General features: G+C 37.7%; 1 protein-coding gene across 4 annotated transcripts in view; it reads left to right on the top strand.

The window, feature by feature from the left end:
• Prim2 (primase, DNA, polypeptide 2 (58kDa)) overlaps positions 1–25,000 on the top strand; it is a 256,592-nt gene that overhangs the window by 2,994 nt on the left and 228,598 nt on the right. For 3 of the 4 annotated variants that reach the window (XM_005406880.1, XM_005406881.2, XM_013505840.1), the window contains exons 3-5: positions 1,718–1,821; positions 2,468–2,547; positions 3,729–3,849. In XM_005406880.1, the coding sequence (XP_005406937.1) occupies positions 1,718–1,821; positions 2,468–2,547; positions 3,729–3,849 (305 nt within the window). Of the gene's footprint in view, positions 1–1,717; positions 1,822–2,467; positions 2,548–3,728; positions 3,850–11,733; positions 11,893–25,000 lie in introns of those variants that run through there. The other variant, XM_013505841.1, reaches the window with a different exon arrangement.

Below are 25,000 nucleotides of genomic sequence, written 5' to 3'. Positions count from 1 at the left end.
GGCCGGCCTAAGGGCCGGCGCGCAATAGTGCTCGCCGCCGCATGGCTCCCCGTGCGCTGGGGGCCCACCCTCCGAGAGCCAGCAGGCAGGAAGCTAGCCAGCCAGAAGGCTGGCGCTCCCCACCCGCAGCTCCCTGTGCACCGGAAGCCCGACCCTGTTTCCTCTTCATGTTGATGGGAAAGGAATGAACTACATGTGAATTGAAACAAACACTAGCACTGAACTCATAGTTTATGTTCCAGTACTGTTATATCCTTATGGTGAAATTAGGGAAGTACAGATACTGTTTTTAATTCTTAGAGGAGCAGAGTAAGAGCTTCTAATACAGAGAGGGAGGCATTCATTGTTTGTGGAATGCGAGAGTGAAGGCAAGGGAGAAGAGGTTTTAGAGAGCTTAGTAGTGTCAGATGCTTCATAGGGATTAGGATAATGATGAAGATGTCACTTAGATTTGGCACCCGGATGACCTGAACTAAGGGAGTGACAATAGCTATGATAGGAAGGGAGAAATTTAAAGATACTAAGAAGGTATTATCTGTTTATTTTTGGTAGTGTGGGTTGAACCCAGGGCCTCACACATGCTATACACATGCTCTACCACTGACCTGTACCCCCGGTTTCTAAGCGGGGTACCAGGAGTTGAACTGAGGACCTTGTGTTTGCCAGGCAGGCACTTATGCCACTGAGTTATATCCCAGGTCCTTCCCCTGGCTTCTAAGAGTTTACAGAACTCGGTAGTGGTTTGGATACGACGAGTGAGGTAGTAGAGTTAGGGGGGCGGAAGCCCCTTGAATGATGTGGTAGGTGGAAACTGCTAATGGAGACAGTGATGGCAAGAAGAGGGGCAGGAATGAGGAGACCCGATTTCATTTGGTTGTAACTTAATGAGGAGGTGTCTGTGGACCATGGCAGGGTTTATGTTCAGAAAGCAACTTAGAAAATTGCAAGAATTCAAAGAATTAAAAAATTCCTCAGGAAAAGAATTCATCCCGCTGGGCATGGTGGCACAGGGCTGTATTCCTAACACTCTTGGAGACTGAGGCAGGAGGATCACAAGTTTGAGCCCAGTTGGGCACCTTAGCAACCTATTGAGACCGTTTCTTGTATCTTGGAATAAAATATAAAAGAAGGGCTGGGGATGGAGCTCAGTGCAAAGGCTTGGGTTCAGTTGTTAGTACTGAGGGAGAGACAGAGAGAGACAGAGGCAGAGAGTCATCTAAAGAAGTATTGAAGAGGAACTTTAGAGATGTGTGCACAGCAGGTGGCATCTATTCAGGAGAGTTCACTTGGATGGTATGACGGCCCCTCTTCTTCATGGATGTGTCTTCTCCTTTTCTGCCTCATCAGGACAGAAAAGCCTGATTTTTATGATTCTGAGTGGCAGCTCCACATGAAGAATGCAAGCAAGAGGTGTTAGGTTTTTCTCCTGTGTGGAAGTAGTTGACAACAGTGGCTTACTATGAGAAGGCTCCTCTGCTCTTTCCTCTTCCGTCGTTAAGAATCCATGATGTAAGATTGTGCTGTGGGACACGAGTATTTTCTGCCTGTAGATGGGGATTATTCTCTTCCAAACATTCATTGTTTGTAATGTACTTGTAGAAAGTAAAACTTACGCTGTCATGTTCTGAAAAGAAGTAATTGGAGAATTGCTGGAGATTTTGTCTTGGGTTTAGTTTGCTAAAGTCATCTTGCATTTACACTTCTTCCCCCTTTTTAGTACTAAAAACAGTTGAAAATCTTGGTGTGAGCTATGTGAAAGGAACTGAGCAATATCAGAGTAAACTGGAGGCTGAAATTCGAAAGCTCAAGTTTTCCTTCAGAGTAAGTAAAAGGAAAAATGCCTTCCATTTGTCTGTGTTTACATACCGAGTGTCAGTTGTGGGAATGGTTTTGCATTAGGCACAAGGCTTTTACAAAGGCTAATGCAGCGCAGACTGCACGAAGGTACTACAGTCTATGGGGGTTGATATGGAGTTAGAAGATTGTAATATGGCAGAGTTGAAGTTCACCTAAAAAATGTTTGAAGTGGTGAGATGTTTTACTTGGGTAAAAGATGTATAAGAAAGGAAGTTAAGAAAAAGAGGTTGACGTGAAGAAAATAGGTCCAGATAGAGGTTTTGATGAGATCCTTTCAGTTCTTAGTTTCACCTGATTGAAGCTGTAGTAAAATGGTAATTATCTTGGAACACATATTAAGAAATATGTGTTTGGCCAGGCATGGTGGTGCATGCCTGTAATCCCAGCACTTGGGAGGCGGAGGCAGGAGAGTCACCATGAGTTTGAGGCCAGCCTGTGCTAGATAAGTGAGTTCAAGGCAAGCCTATACTACATAGCAAGACCCTCAAAACAAACAAACAAAAAACCAAAAACCAAGAAATGTGTTTTTGCACCTTTTTGTTTATGCAGAATTTTTTTATACTCACTATCATTCTAATGCATTTATTTTATTCATGTCATTATTTTTAAGGAAAACTTAGAAGATGAGTATGAGGCACGAAGAAGAGATCATATTTCTCATTTTATTTTGCGCCTTGCTTATTGTCAGTCGTGAGTATACATTTATACTCTAATGGTCAAATTTGATGTCTTGGGCTATAAGTTGATACATGAGAAGTTGACATACACTGAACATAGGAACACTTGGGAACCAGTGTGTGATGGGTTGAACATTGTTGTAGTGAAGTGTTTGAAACAATTGTTTATTAAAAAATACTGAAAAAAGCTTCTGTTTCTCAATTTTGCCTGATGAAATGCTTAATTGTTGGAGTGACTTTATGTGAGATTTAAAACGAGAAATGTATCCTTAGGAAAAAGGACTTTTATGTTTTTCCAAAAGAAGGTAATATTTATGAGAATTAATCAAACGCATATTTGAATTTGATACAAATTTTTGGAATAGTACCACCAGAGGGAAAAGGAATTGCTTTTTAAAAAATCTTGATTTTTTTCACTCTTATTTAATTTTGGCCGAATAATATGGAATCGTTTCTCTTTATTAGTAGGTTTATCAAGTGAGAATCTTGACTTACTATTTTAAGGACAAAATTGAGAAATTATTCATCAATTTTGGTCTTATTTAAAGAAGCATATGTATTATATGTAACCTATATAGTAAATAAATTGCTGATAATCTGTTAAAAGTCACCTAAAAAAAGAAAATCATATTTTGTTTGTAAGGCTTATAGTTCTACTTTTTAAAATTTACTGGTCATCATCTATTAGAGATAAAGTTACCTTAAGTTTTGGTGTTTACTTGCCTTTGATGAAACCATCTCAGCCCAAAGGTATACCTCATTTTCAAAGGTACATGACTCTCAGGGGTTGGGGATATAGCTCAGCGGCACAGCGCCTGCCCAGCAAGTGTAAGGTCGTGAGTTCAGTCCCCAGTACTGGAAAAACAAACAAACAAACAAACAAAAAAAGGTACATGACTCTTTTACAGTTATGTTAAATGCAAGGAACTATTTTATGTTATTCAGTAATCAGGTGGGCCCAAAGGACTCTGTATTTGAACTTTATATTCATTACACCCCTTGAACTTATGGTGAATACACTCTTGGAGTATTGTGGTTTCTGGCACAGTATTTCTCTCTTCATTACTGTAGAGAACCTGATTGCTTTTAACTACTGTCTGTTAGCATTCTGCTTGTCTTTGAATATCATAGAAATTTCTTGTGATAATCAGTGGAGTCTTAAATTCATACTCATAATCTCTCTTTCCATTTCAGTGAAGATCTTAGACGCTGGTTCATTCAACAAGAAATGGATCTCCTTCGATTTCGATTCAATATTTTACCGAAGGACAAAATTCAAAATTTCTTAAAGGACAGCCATTTGCAGTTTGAGGCTGTAAGTATATTTTTGTCATTATTTCTAGTTGCTTTCACCTTTTCTCTCTCTCTTTTTGTTAAGTCCTGGTACTAATGTGTGGAGTTAATTTTCTTTACATTCTCTTCTTAAGTTTTTACCTGAAAGAATAGCTAATTAATTTATACTCATGTTAGAAATAGTTTGGTTTTTTGCTGTTGTTGAAATTACTGATTTTTATTGGGTCATAGGAAATAACTATCCTTCAGAAGATCCCTTCTGTATTCTACGGTATCTTAACATGTTGCCATGAATATTTTTTTTATAATATACTTACTGAGATAGAATTTATACATTTTGAAATTCATGCTTTTAAAATGTACAGTTCATTGGTGTTTAATCTAATCAGAGTTGTGCAACTATCTTCTTGGGGAGTATTTTCATCACCCTAAAAGGGAAACCCACTAGTAGTCACTCCCTGTTCTTTCTCCCAATTCTTGGCAGCTGCTTCTTGGATTCATTTATTGGGATGGAAACATGACAATTTGAGTTCTTTAGTTTAGGGAATTTCTTTTTATTATTGCTTTAGTAATTCTCTGTGTTTCCTGTTCTCTCTTTATATTCTCTTGTTTGTTGGGATTTGGTCCTTCTGGATTGATTGTCTTAGTTTTTCTTCTGTCCTGATAGCCAGTTTTTATCTTTTTTTGTTTTCTAGGAATTTCTTTAGCTGTTTTCCCCATTTTCTACATATTTATTTATGTGTTTTTTCCTGCGCTGTGTTTCCCTCCCCCAGTACTGTGGATTGAACCCAGGATCTCCGCATGAAGGTCCTTCACACTATATCCCAGTAATTTTAATTTAAAAAATTAAAAAAAAAATTACTTTGAGACAGGGTTTTGCTAAATTGCCTAGGCTCCCGGAGTACAGGGATTATAGATATGTGCCACCGTGCCTGGCGTCTTTTCTTTTGGAGGGTTTTTCAGCTCCTTTTGTTGTTTATTTACCTCTCATTCCTTTATTTAATACCTGTTTTAAAGTCTTTCATGTTCAGCATTTTACTCAAATGCTTAATGATCCATAGCTGTTTATGTTTAAGATTGAGAAGACAGAAAGTAGACTGGAAGAATTGAGGGTATCCGTGGGTGCATGAGGCACTTACTCAGCCTTACTTAGTCACTTAACGTGATTTTGATTGTGGGATGACCCTTGCCAAACTCAAGATTTCAGACAGGAAGCCTCCAGTCTCCTTTCACAGTGACCTGTGTCTTAACATGTAGATTTTTGTATTGGACAGCCAGAAGTTCAGTTACTTTTTCTGTAGTGATTTTTATTTAACTCCTTATTGTTTTGCCTTCTTGAATTGACTTCTTTCGTCTCGTATATTTGATACTTCTGATTTTGACCTTTTCTGGTGCTCTCAGGTCCTGTCCACCCTTTTCTTCACAGTAATATTTTCTTCAGGATCTAGATTGTTTCCTCTTCTGAGTCAGTTCCCACACTATCATCTACTTTCCAAAATGTGTGGACTTCCTTCTTTCACTACTGTATATATCCTTGGTGTTTATATTCTTTTCATATTTTATTGTTATTTTTATTGGGGTTTAGAGGTAGTAGAAATAAATGTTTATTTATGTTTATTTATTAAATGTTTATTATGTTTATTTATTAAATGTTAGCCAGAAGCCTCAGTGGCCTTGGTAATTATAGATTTATATATAGGGACTCTGGTTGAAAGTTTGGAATGTGTTTTATTAATAGTAATTAACAGTTCAGGGTTCGGTGTCATGTTGCTGCGTTTGGTTCCTCCCTCTGCACTTGTCAGCACTGGGAAAGACTCCTCTATGGGTCTCTTGTGCTCCTGTACCTCTTGCTGGGTCTGTCAGGAATGTGTGATCTTAGCTACTCTTTGCCTGGACTGTTTCTCACAGCTGTGTTTTTAGCAAGTACTTTTAAAGGATAGGGTAATGTCTTTCTTTTGGCATATAGAGGAAGCTTACTTATTACTTGTTATACAAGCTATCAATTCTCAGTGTTTTTTAGTTGTAGTTAAACTCATTGCAGAGAGAGTAGACCTCCATCCCACCCCTAGGGGGACTTCAGGGAGAACAACCCAAATGTACTGGTTCTTTTCCTACAAGAGTACTAAAATTCCTTGTCTCTTATGCAGAAGTCTTAGTAACTTCTGTCAGGATTCCATAAACCATGTAGGTGAACTTACTGGATTATAGGTTGGATGTCTTAGTCCTTTTTCTATGGCTAGGACAGAATACCTGAGACCAAGTAGTTATTAACGAAAAGAGGTTTATGGTTTATTTAGGTCATAGTGCTGGAGGCTAAGAAATTCAAGATTAGGTTGTCCATCTGGTAAGGGCCTTACATGGCTAAAGAACAGAAGGACAGTTGGGCAAATGCAGAGAAAGGACAGGAGGGGCAAGTGTGCTTTAAAACAGTTCGCTGTCATGGTAATTAACCAGGTACCAAGAGAGCAGGAGATGATATATATCTTTTTTTTTTTTTTAATGGTATTTGGGGGTTGAACCCAGGCCTTTTACACAGAGCTACTTGTCCAGCCTGTTATTTAAATTTTTTTTTATTTTTATTTTTGAGATCTACACCCTCAGCACTCTTTTGTAAATTTCCAATCTGAAAGAACTGGGGAAAGGATTAATAGTCAGATGAAGGGAGTTAAAGAAGAAAGCTATTCATAACACTTGTCAGAGGTAGTAGGGAAGACTTTACTTGAGGGGGACTACTATAATAAGGTTTCGTCATAGGTTAGGGAGTTGAACTCAATTCATGTTTTTTTTTTTTTTTTTTTTTGGTTTTTCTCTGGTACCGGGAACTGAACTCACGACCTTGCGCTTGCCAGGCAGGCGCTTTTGCCGCTGAGCTAAATCCCCAGCCTCAATTCTTGAGTATTACAGGAAAAATGGGAATTTATAGCCAAGGAACATTTTAGGGTGTTAGTAGATGGAAAATTATAAAGAGATGGGGTAATTCTTTGCAGACTTCACCTAAGGATTTTTTGCTGATGATAAACTAGTAAGATATTGAAAGTAATCAGACCAAGGGTGAAGGGTTTTCCTAAACGGGTCTGCAGGATTCTTGCTAAAACTGACTAAGCAAGCCCATCAAAAAAGTGATTCATGAGCCTGAGTAGACTTAGGTCAAGGAGTGGGTCCTTATCAAGGATCACACTTATCTTCTAAATGAGGAAGTAAATTTTTTATATTTAAAGATTGTGTCAAGTAAGTTTGATGGTTCAAAGCATGGTGCTCTGAGTATGTTAATCTAGAATTAATTCCTAGAGAAAATAGTAATATTGTAAGGATTTGTCTCCAGTTTTTTTTTTTTTTTTTGTGGACACTAAACATCTTTAAAGTGAGTAATGTGAAATACCTTTTTCAGGTTAGATTTCTCAGGGATATATATGTTATGTATGAAATGAGCCTTTTATATAGGACAGTTTTGAGGGATTATTGTGATTAGCAAACTTTGGTTCTGTATATAAGTAGAAAAATTTGTGATTTAGACAGAAACCTTTAAGTGTTTCTGTTACAACTGTGTACATTTGACTTCTTTCTGAAGAAGTGCAAGTATTCACAAAGTGCTTCCTTCTGTAAGTAAACTCTGCAAACCTAATACTTATGTTCTCAAGGTGGTTTTGACATCAAATAATTATGGAAGCCAACCTTGTATTATTTTATGTATGTTTTTTGGGCAGCTATAGTAAAATGTTGGTAAATTTTCTGTTTGGAGAATGGAGAACATGTTTGTTGAATTTTTAATTACTTGAAGCCTAACATTTATGTGTCATTGTAAAATGCCACAGCAGATGGTCTTTCATGACAATATTGTAGAGTTCACAAATTGGAATTTTCCTTATCAAGCTACAAAATTAGATTCTGCTCATTGTAAGATAGTTTAAACCTAGAGACACTATGGCAAATATAAAACTTTAGGCTCTATTACACTTGAAGGCTAAAATTAACATATGCAAACATTTTCAAAATAACTTGTGAAAATCATGTCTCTTTTTGAAAGTTTTTATGTAACTTTTGAGTATAGAATTTCTTATATTCTCATTATTCAATTATTCTTTATGCCTGTGACTTTGCCTTTGAAAAAAATGTCTGACTTTAAATTAGCTGAAGTTTCCCACACAAAAATGTTTTATAATGTTACGCATATATACAGTGTGGTACCTTGGTTCACAAACTTGATTTGTTTTATGATTTTGGGAAAGATGGCCATGTTTGTGTTTGTGTGGGAAAGGTGGCTGCAGTTGTGTTTGTTACTTGAGGTGGACTTTGTAAACAAAAACAAAATTTTGCCAGACACTTCCGTTAGTGAACCAAATTATTTGGCAAACAAAAGCATTTGTGAGCTGAGGCACCATGGTACATATGTATACATAAATTTTAGATCCTAAAATGATGGAATTAATTTTACTGAATATCATCTCTATGTTAAAGATTCTCTGTAATTTAACATTTATATTTGAGGTTTTACTCATGTTTTCTGAAAATGTTATGAAGAAAGGTACTGAACTTTTGTATTATTTTTTCATCCCACAATCTTCCTAGCCTTTGTCTTCCTTCAGGTTCTCTGAAAATGTAATCTTTTTCATTTGAAGTCCTCTCTCAGGGACTAGTTTGAAGTCTAGATCAGATTGCTTTATCCGAGGTCTTTTGAATGAGAATAAGGCTTAGTATGGAGGGATAATGAAGTTGTGAAAATTAATAGTTTTGCATTGTCAATCATTGAATGGCTAAATCTGAGTTACAAAGGCAAGAGGAAGGAGAGTAACAACGATTGTTCCCTCGGCTCAGGCCCTGTGAATATAACCATTCTGCTACTTCCACCCTCTGAGGTACGCAAAGAACAAGGTAATTAATACGTCTTTTCCAGACTTGCCTCCATTTATCCTTTACCTGCTACAGGTTTTGAATCTCCTGACTTTCAAATGCATGTACTTGTGCCGTCTGCCAGCTACTGGCATCTACTTCTTTGACTGTGTTACTGTTCACCTCTGGTCATTGTGTGCAGTCCCCATTCTTTTGCCCCAGGAAGCTGGGGGCAAGAGGATCCTTCTGTAATCTCCACTGGAGCTGAATAGCGATGCAATTTCTGTTAACTTCAGTTGACCAAGGATTAAGGCTGATGTATGAATATTAGAAAACCCAGAGGACTGCTCCCAAACTTGCACAGGGTCTTCGTTTCCCAAGGAATGGTTATTTATTAATGACTGAATAAAGGGTAAGGACTGGATCTACCTAGTGATGTAAGGAAACGGAAAAGAAGCTAGCCAGCTAACATTTGTTGTGTGTTTGCCAAGTGCCAGGCACTTTGCTAAATGCTCTACATGGGTTATATAAGTTAATCGTTGCAACACTCTGTGAAGAAACTGATCAGAGATGTTAAGGAACTTCCCTTAAATCAGATTTCTGGATTTTTTTTTTTTTTTGGCCTCTTTATTAAGCACAGTTATCAAACTCCTTTAGTTATCACAGTTTTCTGTTTTGCTTTTCTAAGACATTTGAGAGATACAAGGAAGAAGGTAATGTTATGGATTAACATAAAAATTCATGGTCATGGACACAATTATCCATTCAAGACTGCTAGATATTTTGAGATATATACATCAGAGAGTATGTTATGAAACATGGGAGCAGATTCTTCACAGCTAGTCCCTAAGTAGCACTGAGATGAAGTAGAAGAGATGCTGACATTCATGGTGACAGGGCTTATCAAATGGAAACACAGGTGTGAGTTTAGAGATTTACATTAATGTAGGATATTAAAGCAGTAACTGTAAACTTACTAAGACATTTTAACTGGCAGTTCTTGGCAGAACTAGAAACTAAATATATTAAATATACCATACGTAGTTTTCTCAATATGCTATATATGCTGTCACTGGGTCAAGTATCATATTCATATAGCTTAGTTGTTGAGGGACTCATTCTCTAGCTCATAACCTTTTCCATATTCTTTTTACTTTACTCTGGTACCGTTTACCCTTTTAAAAACATTTTTTGCTTCATATTGTATGTGTTAGTTCATCATTACCAGTTGACTCATGTAGTATTCAATGATCAGTGTAAACTAAAACCTAAGCATTAAGTTTTGTGTTTGAGATGGGAATAGTTTAATTGGTTAGGAAAACTAAAGTTACAGACCTCAGTAGGTTTTTTTTTTAACTCAAAAAAAGCAATGATGTGCTCAAGGGGGAGGCCCACTGATTATTTCAAGCTGGACCTTTCAGGAGGATGGCTCATTGGTTCAGCCCAGGCTGTATTCTCTACTAAAGGAATACAGATATTCTAAACTATTTGTGGTGGTTGTAACAATGTTTGGCAGATTTGGCAGGCATTTAGGAGACAGGGTTGCTGAAGTGCCTACCATACACTGGACAGTTGTGTACAACAGTGGATTTTCCCTTGTCTTTCTCAACTTTTTGTATTTATGTGGCCAACTGTCCCCCACAAACCAAACTGTTCCCAATGATCTGAATCTTGAATCAAACACTGCTTTATAAATTAGCGTAAAATAACCCTCATGTTTTTATTGTAACTTAGTTATTGTTGGAATGTCACTACTCTTTGAACTGATGGAAGATAACACTTTGGTTATGAATATTTCTGTGAGTTGTTCACTCTTTTGGAAAAGCACGTCACCTGCAGCTTGGAGGCAATCCCCACACACTATCAGTTTGCATTGATAGCTGTCTCCTACTAATGAATATAGTATCTAACTACTTAATCACATTCTCTAGTGCCCTGTACCACATCAGTTATTTTGCCAATATTGTTTTTTTTTAATTTTAAAGAGAAAAAAAAAAATAACAACAAAGACAAAAACAAAACAACACAAAAACAATAAAAATGATACAGAATTTCAAAAAAGATGATAGGAAATTAACAGTGGTTGTTATCTTACATATTGTTATCTTCAACATAGTTGCTCAGATTACCAAATATAAGAATGCAAGATTGATCAATTAAACATTAACTATTCCTTTCAATAGACCAATAGAAATTAGTAGTACAATTATCTTACCTATCTTGTGTACGTATATATATGTGTATGTATGTGTGTGTGTGTGTGTGTATATATATATATATATATATAAAATTTCCCTTCTTTTCTCCTTTCCCACATCGCAGTTGTTCTTTCCTTTTAAAAAAAGATAAACATAACAATGAAACCGAGTTTCAAAACAGGTTATTAGGACAGTTAACAGTAGTTGATATATTGTGTATTGTCATCTTCTTAGTAGTTATTCAGAGTAGAAGATATATGCCTGCTATCTTGTCTATACAATATTAACACAAGACTTCTTTTTTTTTTTTATGAACTAAGAGAAACTAGCTGCGTAGCAATCTTAGCTATCTTGTGTATATATATATTTTTTTCCTTTCTTCATTTCCCCTTTCCCCATCATAGTTTGTCTTTTCTTTTGAACAGTTTCTTTCCAGTTCGCAATATCTGTTGTACATTTTGGATCTTACTTGTTTGCTTTTTCACACTAGTGAGACAATTTGATCTTTACACATATGGGTCTGATTTATTTCACTTATCAGTATGGTCTCTAGTTGCATCTGTTTACCTATAAAAGATTCCATTTTATCCTTTCTAGTGGCTGAGTAGTACTCCATTACTAGCCATTTGTATTTCTTCACCTGAGAACTGCCTATTCATCTGTGATGCCCACTTTTGGACTGGGTCTTTGAATTTGGGGGGGGTCTGATTTTTTTTTAGTTCTTTATATGTTCTGGAGATAAGTCCTTTGTGGGACAAATAGCTATAATTTTTTCCCACTCTGTGGGTTGTTTTTTCACGTTATTGATGATTTCCTTTGTTGTGCCAAAGCTTTTTAGTAAGGTGAGATCCCATTTGTTGATTCTCCTATTTCCCTTGCAGGCTGGGTATTCTTCATGAAGGAAGGATGAGGACTGGCAGCCTGTTCCCAGGTCCATTGGAGGGGTGTTCAGTCCTAGAGTGTACGTGTGTGTCATCCGCATGTCAGGTTTCTGGCCTTTGGGTCACTTGTATAGATTTCTAAAATCATCCATGTATGATTATGACTTAACCCATTTTGAAGAGTGCTAATCATAAAGAGAGTTTCAAAATTAAATTTGTTTTCTTTTAAATTGATGTTGATGATCTTGATTGTGAAGACAGTGTAACATAAAGGACTGTTAAAAACCACTGAGAGAACCTTGCCTTTGGACTGGGGGACTTGAAATTTGATTTGTCAGCCTGCAGCTCTGGAGAGAAACCTGAGGGAGAGCTACAGATGGTTTGGGATGAGAGGGATGCCGGTTTGGTGGAAGACAATTTTCCAGGGCCAGGGTGAAGGGGTGGTTTGGGGATGATTCAAGTGCATTATATTTATTGTGCACTTTATTTGTATTTTTATTCCATTAGCTTCTTATAAGGAGCTTGTAACCTAGATCGCTTGCATACACAGTTTAGTAGTAGGATTCTTGCTCCTCTGAGAAGCTAGTGCCTGACAGCTAGTGCTGATCTGACGGGAGCTGGAGCTCAGGAAGTGATGAGTGTTGGGGAGTGCTGGAAACATAGATGAAACCTTGCTGCTTGCCTAGCCCTAACCTCCTGCATTGTGGCCTGGTTCCTGACAGGCCGTAGACTGCTACCAGTCCATGGCCTGAGGGTTCGGACCCCTGGGTAGGGTGATCTCTTGCTCCTTGGAGAAGGCTAACTGACCTGCTAGAGCTCTTTACTAGCTAGTGATGGATGGGCCTCCTGTCTTTCCTTTTTTCCAACAATAGCAGCTTGTTCTTCCCCAGGGCAGGGTGATTCTTGTTCCTTTTTCCAGTTTGAACATAGATGTAATTCCATCATTTCACTCTTTCCCAAATATAGTCTAATATAGAGCCACCCCACTCTCTGGTGGCTCCCTAGGTATCAAATACTTGAATGCTCTCGTTCCTTTTTTATTTAAAGGAAGTACCTCCATGTGTTTTTCATGTTAATCTTTGTTGCGAATTTACACTTTTATTACAAGGAGGAAGCTTGTCATGAATGCATTGAAAACAGTGGAAGCTGAGGTTGGGTGGACAGAATGGAGGTTTTGAAGGGTAGAGCGAGATGGTGTAATCCACCGTGCTGTAGTGAACTGCAGCAGCTGTGTAAGGAAGTAGAGTTGAGATGTAAATTGAGTCTTACAGTTGCTAAGTAGTAGAATGTTGACACTGTGGCAGAATTCTCTTAGAAGAATATTGGCAGTGCCTGTGTAATAAGGAGAATTATTTGCCTAGTGAATGACCAAATGAAGTACCACGTGAAGGTCTGAACTCTAGCAGGTGGGAATGGAAGGAAGTGGGCAGATAAGGTAGACCTAATGGGAGGGGCCTGACTTGATGACTGGTGGGATGTGAAGCCAGGGTGACTCAGCTGTTTCTAATAGAGGGCAAGAATAGTGTAATGTTGGTAATGACGGGGGAGCAGAGATGGGAATGTGTGTTTGGGAGGGGATAGTACATTCAGTTGTGCAAACAGTGCTTGTGAGTTGGTGGGCTAGTGGTGAGGCAGTGGACTGCTCAGAATGTGATGCTGAGTTCAGCAGGTCATGGTTGAAAACATATAATCAAAGTACCACATAAAAGAGTACTCGAAACTATGAAAAAGACGATTGTGAAGGGAGAGAATATGAGGGAGAAGACCTGGGAAAATCAATCTCTTACTGGATTGCCCACCCTGCTGTGTATATTACCGAACCTTTTGAAGCCACTTTCTTCTGCCATAAAAAAGGGAAAGTCGTAGTGTCTCCCTCATTAGAGTGTGGTGAAACTGATTGAACTCACCTGTGGAAATTACGTGGCACTTGGCAGGCACATATAGTAATATATGCTCACTAAATTTACCTATCTTATTTATTAAGCATGTTGGTTATACACATAAAAACTGATTCTAATACTCCTACCTCTAGAGGTTGTGTTGAATGTTTAAACAAGTAATCTAATTAACATTGATATTTTTGTTTTACAAATTAGAATTTTTGGTTTTTAAATGGCATGTTATAATTTTAAGTGGCCTGTTGTAATTTTGGAACTAATTTTTTGGATTTAATATGCATTTCACTTTTAGGTATTTTTATATAAAGCCCTCATCCTTTCTTAACATTTCATACCTCTCGATGCAGACTTGAATACAATACTTTCACCTTTACTTTTGTCCTCTACTTTTTTTTTTTTTGGTTTTTTTCCGGTACCGGGAACCGAACTCACGACCGTGCACTTCCGAGGCAGGCGCTTTTGCCACTGAGCTATGTCCCCAGCCCCTGTCCTCTACTTTTTATATAATACCTTCACCTTTTGGGTCTTTGAGCTCAACTCTTGGTTGAATATGTTCTTCTTTGATTAGGTTGAGAGGTGGGCAGGTGAGAGGTGATGATACTAAATCTGATTTTTTTCTAATGAAGGTAGGCTATGAGTAAACCAGTTGTTTTGACATCAATTTCTTTTTTCCATTGCAGAATTTTTATGCTTCAGAAGTGTCATTTGGGGGAGCCAAAGCACTGTGGTTTAACTTCCAGTAGTCCGTCAGTGTAGAAGGGAAGTAGGTTCATATTTTACAGTGTTCATTTCTTCCTTTTGCTTTGTAATAAATGGATAGAGATATTTGTTAAGTAGTAAATGAATAAAACTAAATGTTAAGCACATATATACCTAGAATTTAACCTTTTTAAACTTGCATTTTAGTTGCCCTGTTGCTATTTTAAGGCTTAAGAGAAATTAGTATTTTCAGTTGCATATATGTCATAGCAAATCTATAGTAACTCCAGTTTCCTTGTCTAATGGAGACCCATGTTGAAATGCCTACAAAGCCGCTGTTGGATTTTTCCTGTCAGTGAACCAACTAATATTTTCTGAGTACCGGTAGATGCAAAGCACTGTAAATTATATTAAAAATGTTGCCACTTGAGGAAGTCCTTAAAGAAGCAATTTTGGAATTGTTTGGTTGATTAGTGTACATCAGAGCTATTGTTTGGGCTCTCTAGACACAGGCTGTCAGGGAAGTCACAGGATTTGCATACAAATAGATTAGAATTTGGATTTAGAAAGTATAGCTTTCTTATTTTATTCTCATTGTTCTGGCTTCCACTTAGGTTTTATATATTATTTTAAATGGATTGGAATTCATTGTCTTACCTCTTTTTTTAGTATAAGTGTGGCATGCTTTTTTTTATCTTTTTTTACCACTGTTTCTGACATGGGTGCATATGTCCATGCACACATGTGAAAGATCTGTAGTTGAAGCAGTATTTATAGTAGGATAGAGACATGATTTATATGGAGCTTTTAGTAGGTTCTCTGTAGTCATGAGAAAAGTCTGTTTTTGAATTTTGCTGCCTCAATTTCATTTTCACTGTAAGAGGTTGGATTCTAGAACAGAGGGGCTGTCTCCAAGACCATGTCTTTCTCAGAAACTGGGGTTTAACATATATTAGAAATGGTGCATGCTTCCTTCACCATTCCTAAGGTCTTGCTATTTATTATCTGACTTTTGTTATCATATCCCAGGAAAGTTTCAGGAGAACTAAGTGAGGAAATACTTCTTTAAAAAGTCAGTGTCATTCTGAGTGAGAGAGACGGTAATTCCTATAGAGAAAGTAATCCATTAGCTTGGTCTGTTGTAATGGCAGCTTTGCTATTTTCTTGTCCTCTACTGCTTTCTCTTTGTCTAACAAGAAGACTGACAGGCTACTTACTTTTTTGTGAGTGCTTCTCTTTAAAACTGTATGATTGATTGCCCGGCGGAGATAACCCAGGCATGCAGCAGGGAGTGTCAAAAGTGGTAAGGAGCTCCTTTTCCCCTTTCTAGTCCTCTCTTTTCTTTTTCTAAAAAAATGTTATTTGGTTCTAGTGTGGGGGAAGTTGATCTCTGGAGAGCTGATAAAAACTGAAATAAAATATTTTTCTTCGTTCTGAGTTTTGTATTAATTTGCCCAGAATGACATAATTAATTTAAATGTTGCAGAATGCTAGGTTTCAGCAAATGAAGTTAAGCTTAATTCGTTTCTTTATTTTTACTGTATATGTGGTAAAATTGGATAATTAATAAAGGCTTAAAGAATTCTAACTGATAAATTCACCGTTTCACCTTCTTGAACCTAAGAAGCGTAATTGTCCTAAATTATGCAAAATGCTAATTAAAGGGTTTAATTTGCTAATCATCTCAGTTTGATTAGAGGCAGATGCTGATTATCTGCACAAGTCTAAATGGCCCTTTCTAAGACAGCTTTCATTATTTAAAATCAACTTGTCAAACTAATTAAGACATAAACTTAAGGGATAACAAATACCAGCACTTATCTATATACTTTCAGTGTAACACACGCAAGGCAATTACAGAATGCTTCACATCAGAGACTCTGTATATACAATGTCATTATGAATTTTGATAGTCTCAAAGTTGAAGAGTTGAACATTGTTTGCCCTTTCTTGTTTTAAAAATGAGCTCATTAGATTCTGTAGTCAGGACTTTGTTAGTCCTATGGGTTTTTGATTTTTTTTTTTTTCCTCGGTTGTTTTTTTCTTCCCGTTGTGAGTGAAGATAGCATAAGAGAGCGAGACAGTCTTGTGCTTGTGTATTCAAACCATGCATAGAAGTGGGCAGAATTACCAGACAGCTCATCAGGCTCCCCTTCCAGGTGACCGAACCTTCTTCCAAAGCTGAGAAGCCCCGAAGGAGACAGTTAGTATGGATCAGTGTTAATGCAAAGAAGCGGGGAGGTTGTGGTAGTTTTGTTCAGTACTTAAGCAAGAATTTGGGTCTGTGCCCCTAGCTTTTATATGTGTTCTTCCTGGCTTGCCTTTGTCTTGAGCAAAGACACGAAGTCATTTATAGACTGTTTACTGACTGGGGCTGATTGAGGTTAAGAGTAGGGCAACAAAGGTGGAAACTATCTAACATGAGTCAAGTACAAATTGCTCAGTAATAGAAAACATTTGGGGTTCTGCTTTGGAGATCTGGGTGTTAGGGAATCTGCACCAGGATCAAGGGAGTAGGCTGAGATGGTGCACTGTCCAAGAGTGGATAATCCAAAATTTGTGTAGCCTGGGGTAAAGAGCAGGGCTCTGGGGCTCTGCTAGTTGGGACTGAGTATAGCACTGCTGCTTTCTAGTTTTTTTTCTAATATAGTTTCTTCATCTGCAAAACACAGAATATAATAGTACTGCCTCATAAGGTTGGGGGGCCTTGAACACTGACTTAAATATGTAAACTTGATTAATTATACTTAATTAAATATATTAACTTGGTAATATGTTTTATGAATAACTTAGAACAGTGCCTGATGTGTAGTAGCGCACACTGAATATTAACTGTTTATCATTATTACCTGGTGTCATTCCAGTTTTTACACGAGATTTATAAAAGATGCTAATATATACACATACATATTACTTGAGTCTTATTAAAATTGGTAAGCACATGCCTCCCTCTGTGTAGTGTGAGAGGCTTAGGCAGGGATACAGATAAGTGCTGGATTGACAGCTGGGCAATTGGGAGAACCTGATCATGAGCACTTTTTACATTTGAATTTTAAGGGTAAAAGTGGAGCTTCATTCAGATTCAGTTATTTTCTAGCTCTCAGAAGGTTAAAACAAGGTGCTGTGGGATGGGATAAGGAGTCATGGAGTGCTGTTGATTCTTTTTGTTTTGTTTTTTGAGACAGGGTCTTGCTGTGCAGTTCAGGCTGGCCTTGAACTCATTCTATAGCCCAGGCTAGCCTTGAATTCATGGTGATCCCCCTGCCTCAGCCTCCCAGTGCACTGCTATGCCCAGCCTAGAGTGCTATTGATATTTATGCTGGCTAAGATTAGTAACAGTGGAGAGTCAGTTTGATGCACACATGACTCTAGAATTTGTCCATTTGCTTTCAGCTTCACTGTTACTGTTCTAGCTTGCGTTACCGTGACTTCTTACCCAGCCTGTTCTTTACTCTGCAGCAAGACTGTGGATAGGATTATGTACATCTCCCTTGATCGTTATTTCTATCAACTCTATCTACCAGCCATTCTGAACTTTTTTAGTTTGAAAACACATTTTTCTCTCTTGACCTTGAAGATTCTTCCTTTTTTTCATTTAATTCTGGCTCATCAATCATGTCTCAGTTTACACAGATTTTCTTTTGGGGATGTTTCCCAAGTTTGGCTTAGAAACTGTCCTTGTGTTCGTAAGTACCCTGTGCAACTGTTGTTGCGGTTCTCACACTCAGGGGTCATCACTACCCTGTCTGGCAGTGAGCTTGACAGCAGCAACCCTCACTGTCTTGTTCAATATCAAACATAGTCTCTACTCCATGGGCGGTACTTAACATAGGTAGAAAGTGCAATTAAGTAAATGAACTAGCTACTCATCGGTGTCCTCCAGAAGATACACTGCCTCAGTTGCCTGGGAGCTGTTTGGCCCTTGAGTGTTTATTATAAAGTGTAAACACTCAGTGGTGTGTTCTTTGTGCCTTAGTTTGTATTTACAGCCGTATAAAATAGATGGATCAAGTAATAGCATGCAGTTAGCAAAGTGGGTTTTAAAACTCAAGATCTGCATCACTTTTTGCTAATTGTGTGCTTACGGAAGTTGATCTTGTTGCATTAAAACTCGTTAGGCAGATTTTGAGGGGGAAATAAAAGTCTTGATTCAGTAGACATTAGGGAAGGGTAATTTGCAGAAAAATTTGCAGATTGGCGAGATTTGCAGGATTCGTATGTGCTGTATCTCCCAACTTCCAAAGAATGTTGGTAATTTTTGCTGAGTTTTAGAACAAGAGTGTTTCTGTTTAACACCTAGCCCAGTTGAAACCTAGATTGTCTGGGATTTGCAAAGTAGGTTTTTTTAGTTTTATCTTATCTTGAAGCTTTCACAAGTTTAACAATTTGTCAATGTTATCAAAATTAATGTACTTAAAATTGCATATTTCTGAAGTGTTAAGAATGAAAAATGATTTCTGTTCTTAAAGAGTGAGGATAGTAAAATACTATATTCTGAATTAATAGTGTATTGAAAATTAATTTACAGCTCAGTAGCCAAGTGTTGTATAAAAATATTTAGGAAGGAGTGTATATGCTTACAGCTAATGAATGTTTCAACTTCCAAGAGATCCCTTAGCTAGTGTAAAGGATTACAGATATCGACAAATGGGAGTGGAGGTGTAGCGCAGCGGTGTGGTATGTTGTATAGCAGGTACAAGGCCCTAGTTTCAATCCCCAGTACTGCAAAAGCCACAAAATAAAACAGAAAAGATGGCCACAAACTGTATTGTCGTTAAGAGCTGGGCGCTATGTCACCCCCTGCTCCCTTTTTATGTTGTGATTTTTATCTTTTAATGCTGTGGTTAGATATACATAATATTTACCATTTTAAAGTATATAGCTCTGTGGCCTTAAATACTTCACAGTGTTTTCTTCATTTCCAGAATTTTGCCATCTTCCCTGACCCAGAGTATTCATTAAATACGAACTACACATTCTCCTTTCTAGCCTTGTGGCCTGAGTGGGATTTAGAACTTTTTTGACAAATAATGTGGAAACCACATTGTAATAGTTTCTAAAAACAGACCTTAAGGAAATAGAGGCTTCCATTTTCTGTCCTGGCAACACTCTCCTTGCGATCCTTGGAATGCCAAGAGGAAATCTAGCTAGATGGGCTGAGATGGATTGCTGGGAGGTCTGTTCTGAAACGCAGCATAAACCAACAGCTGCTGTGCTGGAGAGGCATGTTGACAGTCCTGCTGAGCCTGGCCTTTCAGTTACTGCTTTCAGTGTGTGACACATGTGCGTGGAGCCATCTTGGGCCTTCAGATCTGTCTGTCCCCAGCTCAGTACTCCCAGTGACCTTATTTGGTGCTGCATGGAGTAGATGACTTGCGTGTTGGTGAATACTCAGTATGTTCAGAGACACTGGGCCAGTTGCACCCTTTTTTCTTACCTCACCAGTAGGTAAGGAGGTGTAATAAAATGACATCTGTTTTAAACTACTAAGTTTTGGGTACTTTGTTATGCTGTTATAGATAATTGGAATTGGTAGCTAAGCTAGAAGTTCTTCTGACTTCTTGAATTTGTGAAAGCAAAACAAAAGAAGCATTTACACCCCAAAACAGCCCCAAAATGATTTGGAAACACTGTGAATATAATAAAAGCTATATAAGTCAAGATGGTTGGTAGTAGTGCGGACAGTGCAATTCTAATAATGAGGTAAGTGGAGAAGATAACTCTGAGAGAACTCAGATTACTTAGAAGGGATGGAAATGGTGAAATTGTTGATTAATATTTTCACCTTTCAAAAATTCTTGGCTGAAGCTGCTTAAAAAGAAATAGCTGAGAGGTTTATGACTTTTCATTTTGAAGAAGAGATTTGCCAGGAGTCTGAGGCTGTTTTCAAGGTTTTTTTACTGTTAAAGATAGCCTTTTATATTTCAGGGCTCTAAAATGTAAGGTAATAAGGTGTAAGGTGTAAAGTACAAGGTAGTAAGCTTTATATTTTTATATGGTGCTCTTAGCTCCTCAGAGTTTGCCAAAATTTAAGGTAGGTCAAATTAGTGAGCTTATTTCGTAACATGGATTGTGGATAATCCTTTGTACTTGGTAAATTCGATTATGCCCAGGGAACTTTTGTAAATAGAAAGGCGTATAAATAAATGCATAAAAGCAGCCATGGGTTATTATAGACACCACACTATTTAAGCTTCTAAAAATTTGTTTGCCTTTCCAAAATGTGGATTTTTATCCTATTTTTAATGTTCAATCCTTTGTATTTGGTTCTTGATACATGGCATTTGGATTGTGGTAGGTAAGGGGAGATCTTAATGTATACGGAAAATCTGTGGAAATGATTTCTTATTGAAAAACTAAAAATAACACATATAAAAAGCAAACCTGTTTTGTAAGGCTAGGTAAGCAGGGCAGATGGGCCTAATAAAACGCTTTTGTGTTGCTGCGGTTGGGACCCTTCCCTTAAGGAACAGGAGAATTGTGGATGAATGCAGACACACATGCAGATATTTGAATTTGCTGCTCAGCTTTCTGGATTTTTTAAACGGTGTCAATTTTGGATTGTAGTGAGCTTAATGGGGGCGAGAAACAAAGCGGCATCAAAATTCTCTCGTTTCCCAAGGCTGTTCTTATTTATTTGTACAAAACAGAAATAATAATTTTCCCCATTTTTTGGTAATTTAACAATAGAAGGAATATATGGATAAGGAGCACTGACTGTGATTTTCAGTCAGAGGTCACTGTCAGGCTCATTCCAGGGAACAGTGTCATGGATCTAGAGTGTGTTCCATATTCCTCTCATTGCAGTTCTGAGGACGTAGAATAAAAATGGCCACATTTAGGCATGGTAAGAGGACAGGGTTGGAAAGGAGAAGGTACTTTCTTACAATATAAATATTTAGAACTTTGCAGGAAGGATGGTGGATACTGGGAGGATCATGTTTCCAATACAGGTTACTCAAGGCTGGGCTGAGCACTGATCTCAGGTTGCTGATGCAGAAGAGTAGGCGGCCTGTGGAGAGATGGACATAGAGTAGCCCTGGCAGTGCAGGTGTGCTGCTCCCTGCCACACACCGTGTGACAGCACTGGAGCCCTGGATGCTCCCAACGACACTTTCCCTTCTGAGGGCATCACGGCAACTTCTGTGCTGGGATTTGTATCTTAAGTGCGGCGAAGTGTTTAATGTTGTAGGCTGTAACTGGGAGAGAAGTGTAACTTGGGAGAGGGGACCAGCCAGAGGGAGGAGGCTGCTAGGAGACTTCGAAGTGCATGAATGTAAGATGAGCCTGTTCTCCTTGGTGCAGGGCACATGGGTGAAATGGTAGCCTCACACTCCCTTTAGGGACCTATTGATGTTAGGAAGTGGCTTGGAAGGGCTTTAGTCCTGTCAACTCCTTCCTCACCAAGATAGCCCAGATTAATACAAAATTCATAGAAAATGTGCTTGCTGCAGAATCCCTTTTCTAATACATCCTACATAGAAATTCTGGAACTCTTATTGTTTTTTATATTACTTTATATTAATTTTTAATGACTAGTTCATTAGCACTATGTTTTGTTATGGATGATTTGCATGAACATGTTTATAGTTATAGCAAATAGAACAAAGTAAAATGATCTAGTGCTAGAATGTTTGATATGGTCTGTTAGGCATTATGAAACAGAAAAGGTACTGCTATGTGTTACATTAGTCTAGGAAGGCAGCGCTGAGCTGGCATTATTTGACCTGCATCTTAGAAGATTAAAAAGGCAGAAAGGAGGGGCTGGGGGTTTAGCTCAGTGGCACAGCGCCTGCCTGGCAAGCGCAAGGTCATGAGTTCGATTCTCGGTACTGGAAAAAAAAAAACAAAAAACGAAAAAAACAAAACAAAAGGCAGAAAGGAGGTAGCAGATATATTTTGATGGGTGGAATATCTTTTTTTTTTAATTTTAAAGAGAATAGTAAAAGAAAGAAAAACAATAGCAGCATACCAATATCACAAACAAACGAAATGAAGCAAGAACATTAAAAGTGATACAGGGTTTTAAAACAAAATGATAGGAATTAACAGTGGTTGTTGTATTACATATTGTTTTCTTCAGCTACATTGCTCAGATTACCAGATGTAAGAATGGAAGATTGCTCAAACCATTAAAGAGAATAAATAAATAATTATTAGATAAGACTTTAGAGATAATACAGAGCGTCACTAGACAAGATGGTGGGAATTCACCAATGGTTGTTCCATTGCATACTGTTGTCTTCAAATCAGTTTGTCAGATTACCAGATATAAGCATGCAAAATTGGTCAGAATACGAAATATTTTAAGCATCAGACATCAGCAGTACAGTTATCCCAGCTATTCTTCTCTCTCTCTGTCTCTCTCTCTGTATGTATGTGTATATATAACGTACAATGGATGATATATATATACATATATATATATGTATGTATGTTTTGCCTTCTTTCCCTCATCCCAGTTGTTCCTTCCTTTGAGCAATTTCTTTACCTTTCATATCATCCATTGTACGTTTTGAGTTTTACTTACTCTTTCAGGTTCCTACACCAGGGAGACAATATGATGTTTACACATGTGGGTCCGATTTATTTCACTTATGAGTATGGTCTCTAGTTGCATCATTTGCGTCCAAAAGCCTTGAGTTTAATAGCTGAGTAATACTTCATTGTATAAAAATACCACCTCTTTTCTATCCATTCCTTAGTTGATGGGCATTTGGGTTGTTTCCAAGATTTAGCTATGACAGATTGTGCTGCTATAAACATGGGTACACATATATCGCTGTGGTATGATTTTTTTTTTTTTTGTACTGGGAATAGAACTCAGGACCTTGTGCTTGCCAGGCAGGCACTTGTGCCGCTGAGCTGTATCCCCAGCCCTGATGTTTTTAATTCTGGGAAAATACCCAGAAGGGGAGTAGCTGGGGTAAGTGGGACTTCTAATCCTAGTTTTGTGAAGAATCTCCACACTGATTTCCACAGTGGTTTCACCAATCTACTCTCCCACCAACAGTACAGTAGGGTTCCTTTTTCCCCGTAGCCTCGTCAGCATTTGTTCTTAGTTCATTTCTTGATGGTAGCCATTCTTTCTGGGGTGAGATGGTGTCTCAGTGTTGTTGTAATTTGCATTTCTTGAATGACTAATGATGTCAAACATTTTTTCATGTATTCGGCATTAGTGTTTCTTCATCTGAGAAGTGTGTATTCATCTCAGGTGCCCATTTTTGGATTGGGTCTTTGAATGTTGGGGGCTTGATTTTTTTTCATTCTTTATATGTTCTAGATAGGAGTCCTTTGTCTGAGGAACAGTTGGATAAATTTTTTTTCCAATTTATAGGTTTTCTTTTTACTTTATTGGTGATTTCTTTTGATGTGCAAAAAGTTTTCATTAAGATGAGATCCCAGTTGTTGATTCTTTGAAGTATTTCCCATGTGGTTTGGTTTTTGTTCATGAATCTTTGCCTACCCCTATGTCTTCAAGATTTTTACCTACTTTCTCTTCCAGTAGATTTAGTGTTTCTGTTTTAATATTTAGATCTTTGATCCATTTTGACTTTAATTTAATGCATGGTGAAAGACATGGGTCTAGTTTTAGTCTTTGGTATGTGGAAAGCTAGTTTTTCCAGGACCATTTATTAAAGAGGCTGTCTTTCTTCCAGTGAACACATTTGGCCCCTTTGTGAAAGATAAGGTGGCTGAGTGTATTTGTAGCTGTGTCTGCATCTTCTAATCTGTTCCACTGATCTTCAGGTCTGTTTTTTTTGCCAGTACCATGCTGATTTTATCACAGTAGCTTTGTAGTATAATTTCAAGTCAGGAATTGTGATGCCTCCTGCCTTTCCTTTGTTTCCCAGAATTGCTTTTGCTCTTCTGAGCCTCTTCTGATTCCAGATGAATTTCAGGAATGTTTTCTCTAGATCTGTGAGGTATACTAAGGATATTTTAATTGGCATTGCATTGAATCTATACAACAATTTTGGGAGTATGGCTGTTTTCACAATGTTAGTTCTTCTTATCCATGAGCAAGGAATATTGAGCAAGGAATATCTTTCCATTTTCTGATATCCTCTTCGATCTCTTTTTTCAGAGTACTATAATTTTCTCTGTATAGATCTTTTACTTTTTTTGTTAGATTGATTCCTAAGTATTTCATCTTTTTAGATACTATTGTGAGAGGTGTGGTTTCCCTAATTTCTCTCTCAGTCTATTTGTTTGTGTACAGGAATGCTATTGATTTTTTTAATGTTGACTTGTACCCATCTATGCTACTGAATTTGGTTATTAAAATCCATGAGCCGTTTGGTGGAGTTTTTGGGGTCTTCTATGTAGAGTATCATGTCATCTGCAAATAATGATAATTTCACTTCTTCCTTTCCTATCCTTATTCCTTTTATTTCTCTTTCTTATTTAACTGCTGTATCTAAAATTTCCAGAAGTATATTGAATAGGAGTGGTGACAGTGGTGGGTGGAATATCTTATGTCAATTCCAACCTCAAATGTTTGAGTAATTTCTGAGAAACAAAGTGTTGATTGGGTCACAAATAGGACAACTTTGTCAAAACCGTGCACCTGACTGATATTTTCAGCTGCAAATGTTTGTATTTGAGGGTATTTTGGAATGAACATCTCCCTTGCTTTATCCCAGGCACAACAAAGTAATTAGTATTCT

The sequence above is a fragment of the Chinchilla lanigera genome, unplaced genomic scaffold (genome assembly GCF_000276665.1).
Source record: "Chinchilla lanigera isolate Chin_1 unplaced genomic scaffold, ChiLan1.0 scaffold00101, whole genome shotgun sequence".
Classification (NCBI taxonomy): domain Eukaryota; kingdom Metazoa; phylum Chordata; class Mammalia; order Rodentia; family Chinchillidae; genus Chinchilla; species Chinchilla lanigera.
The sequence above is the reverse complement of the archived record's forward strand: the minus strand, read 5'-3'. Positions and strand labels throughout refer to the sequence as shown.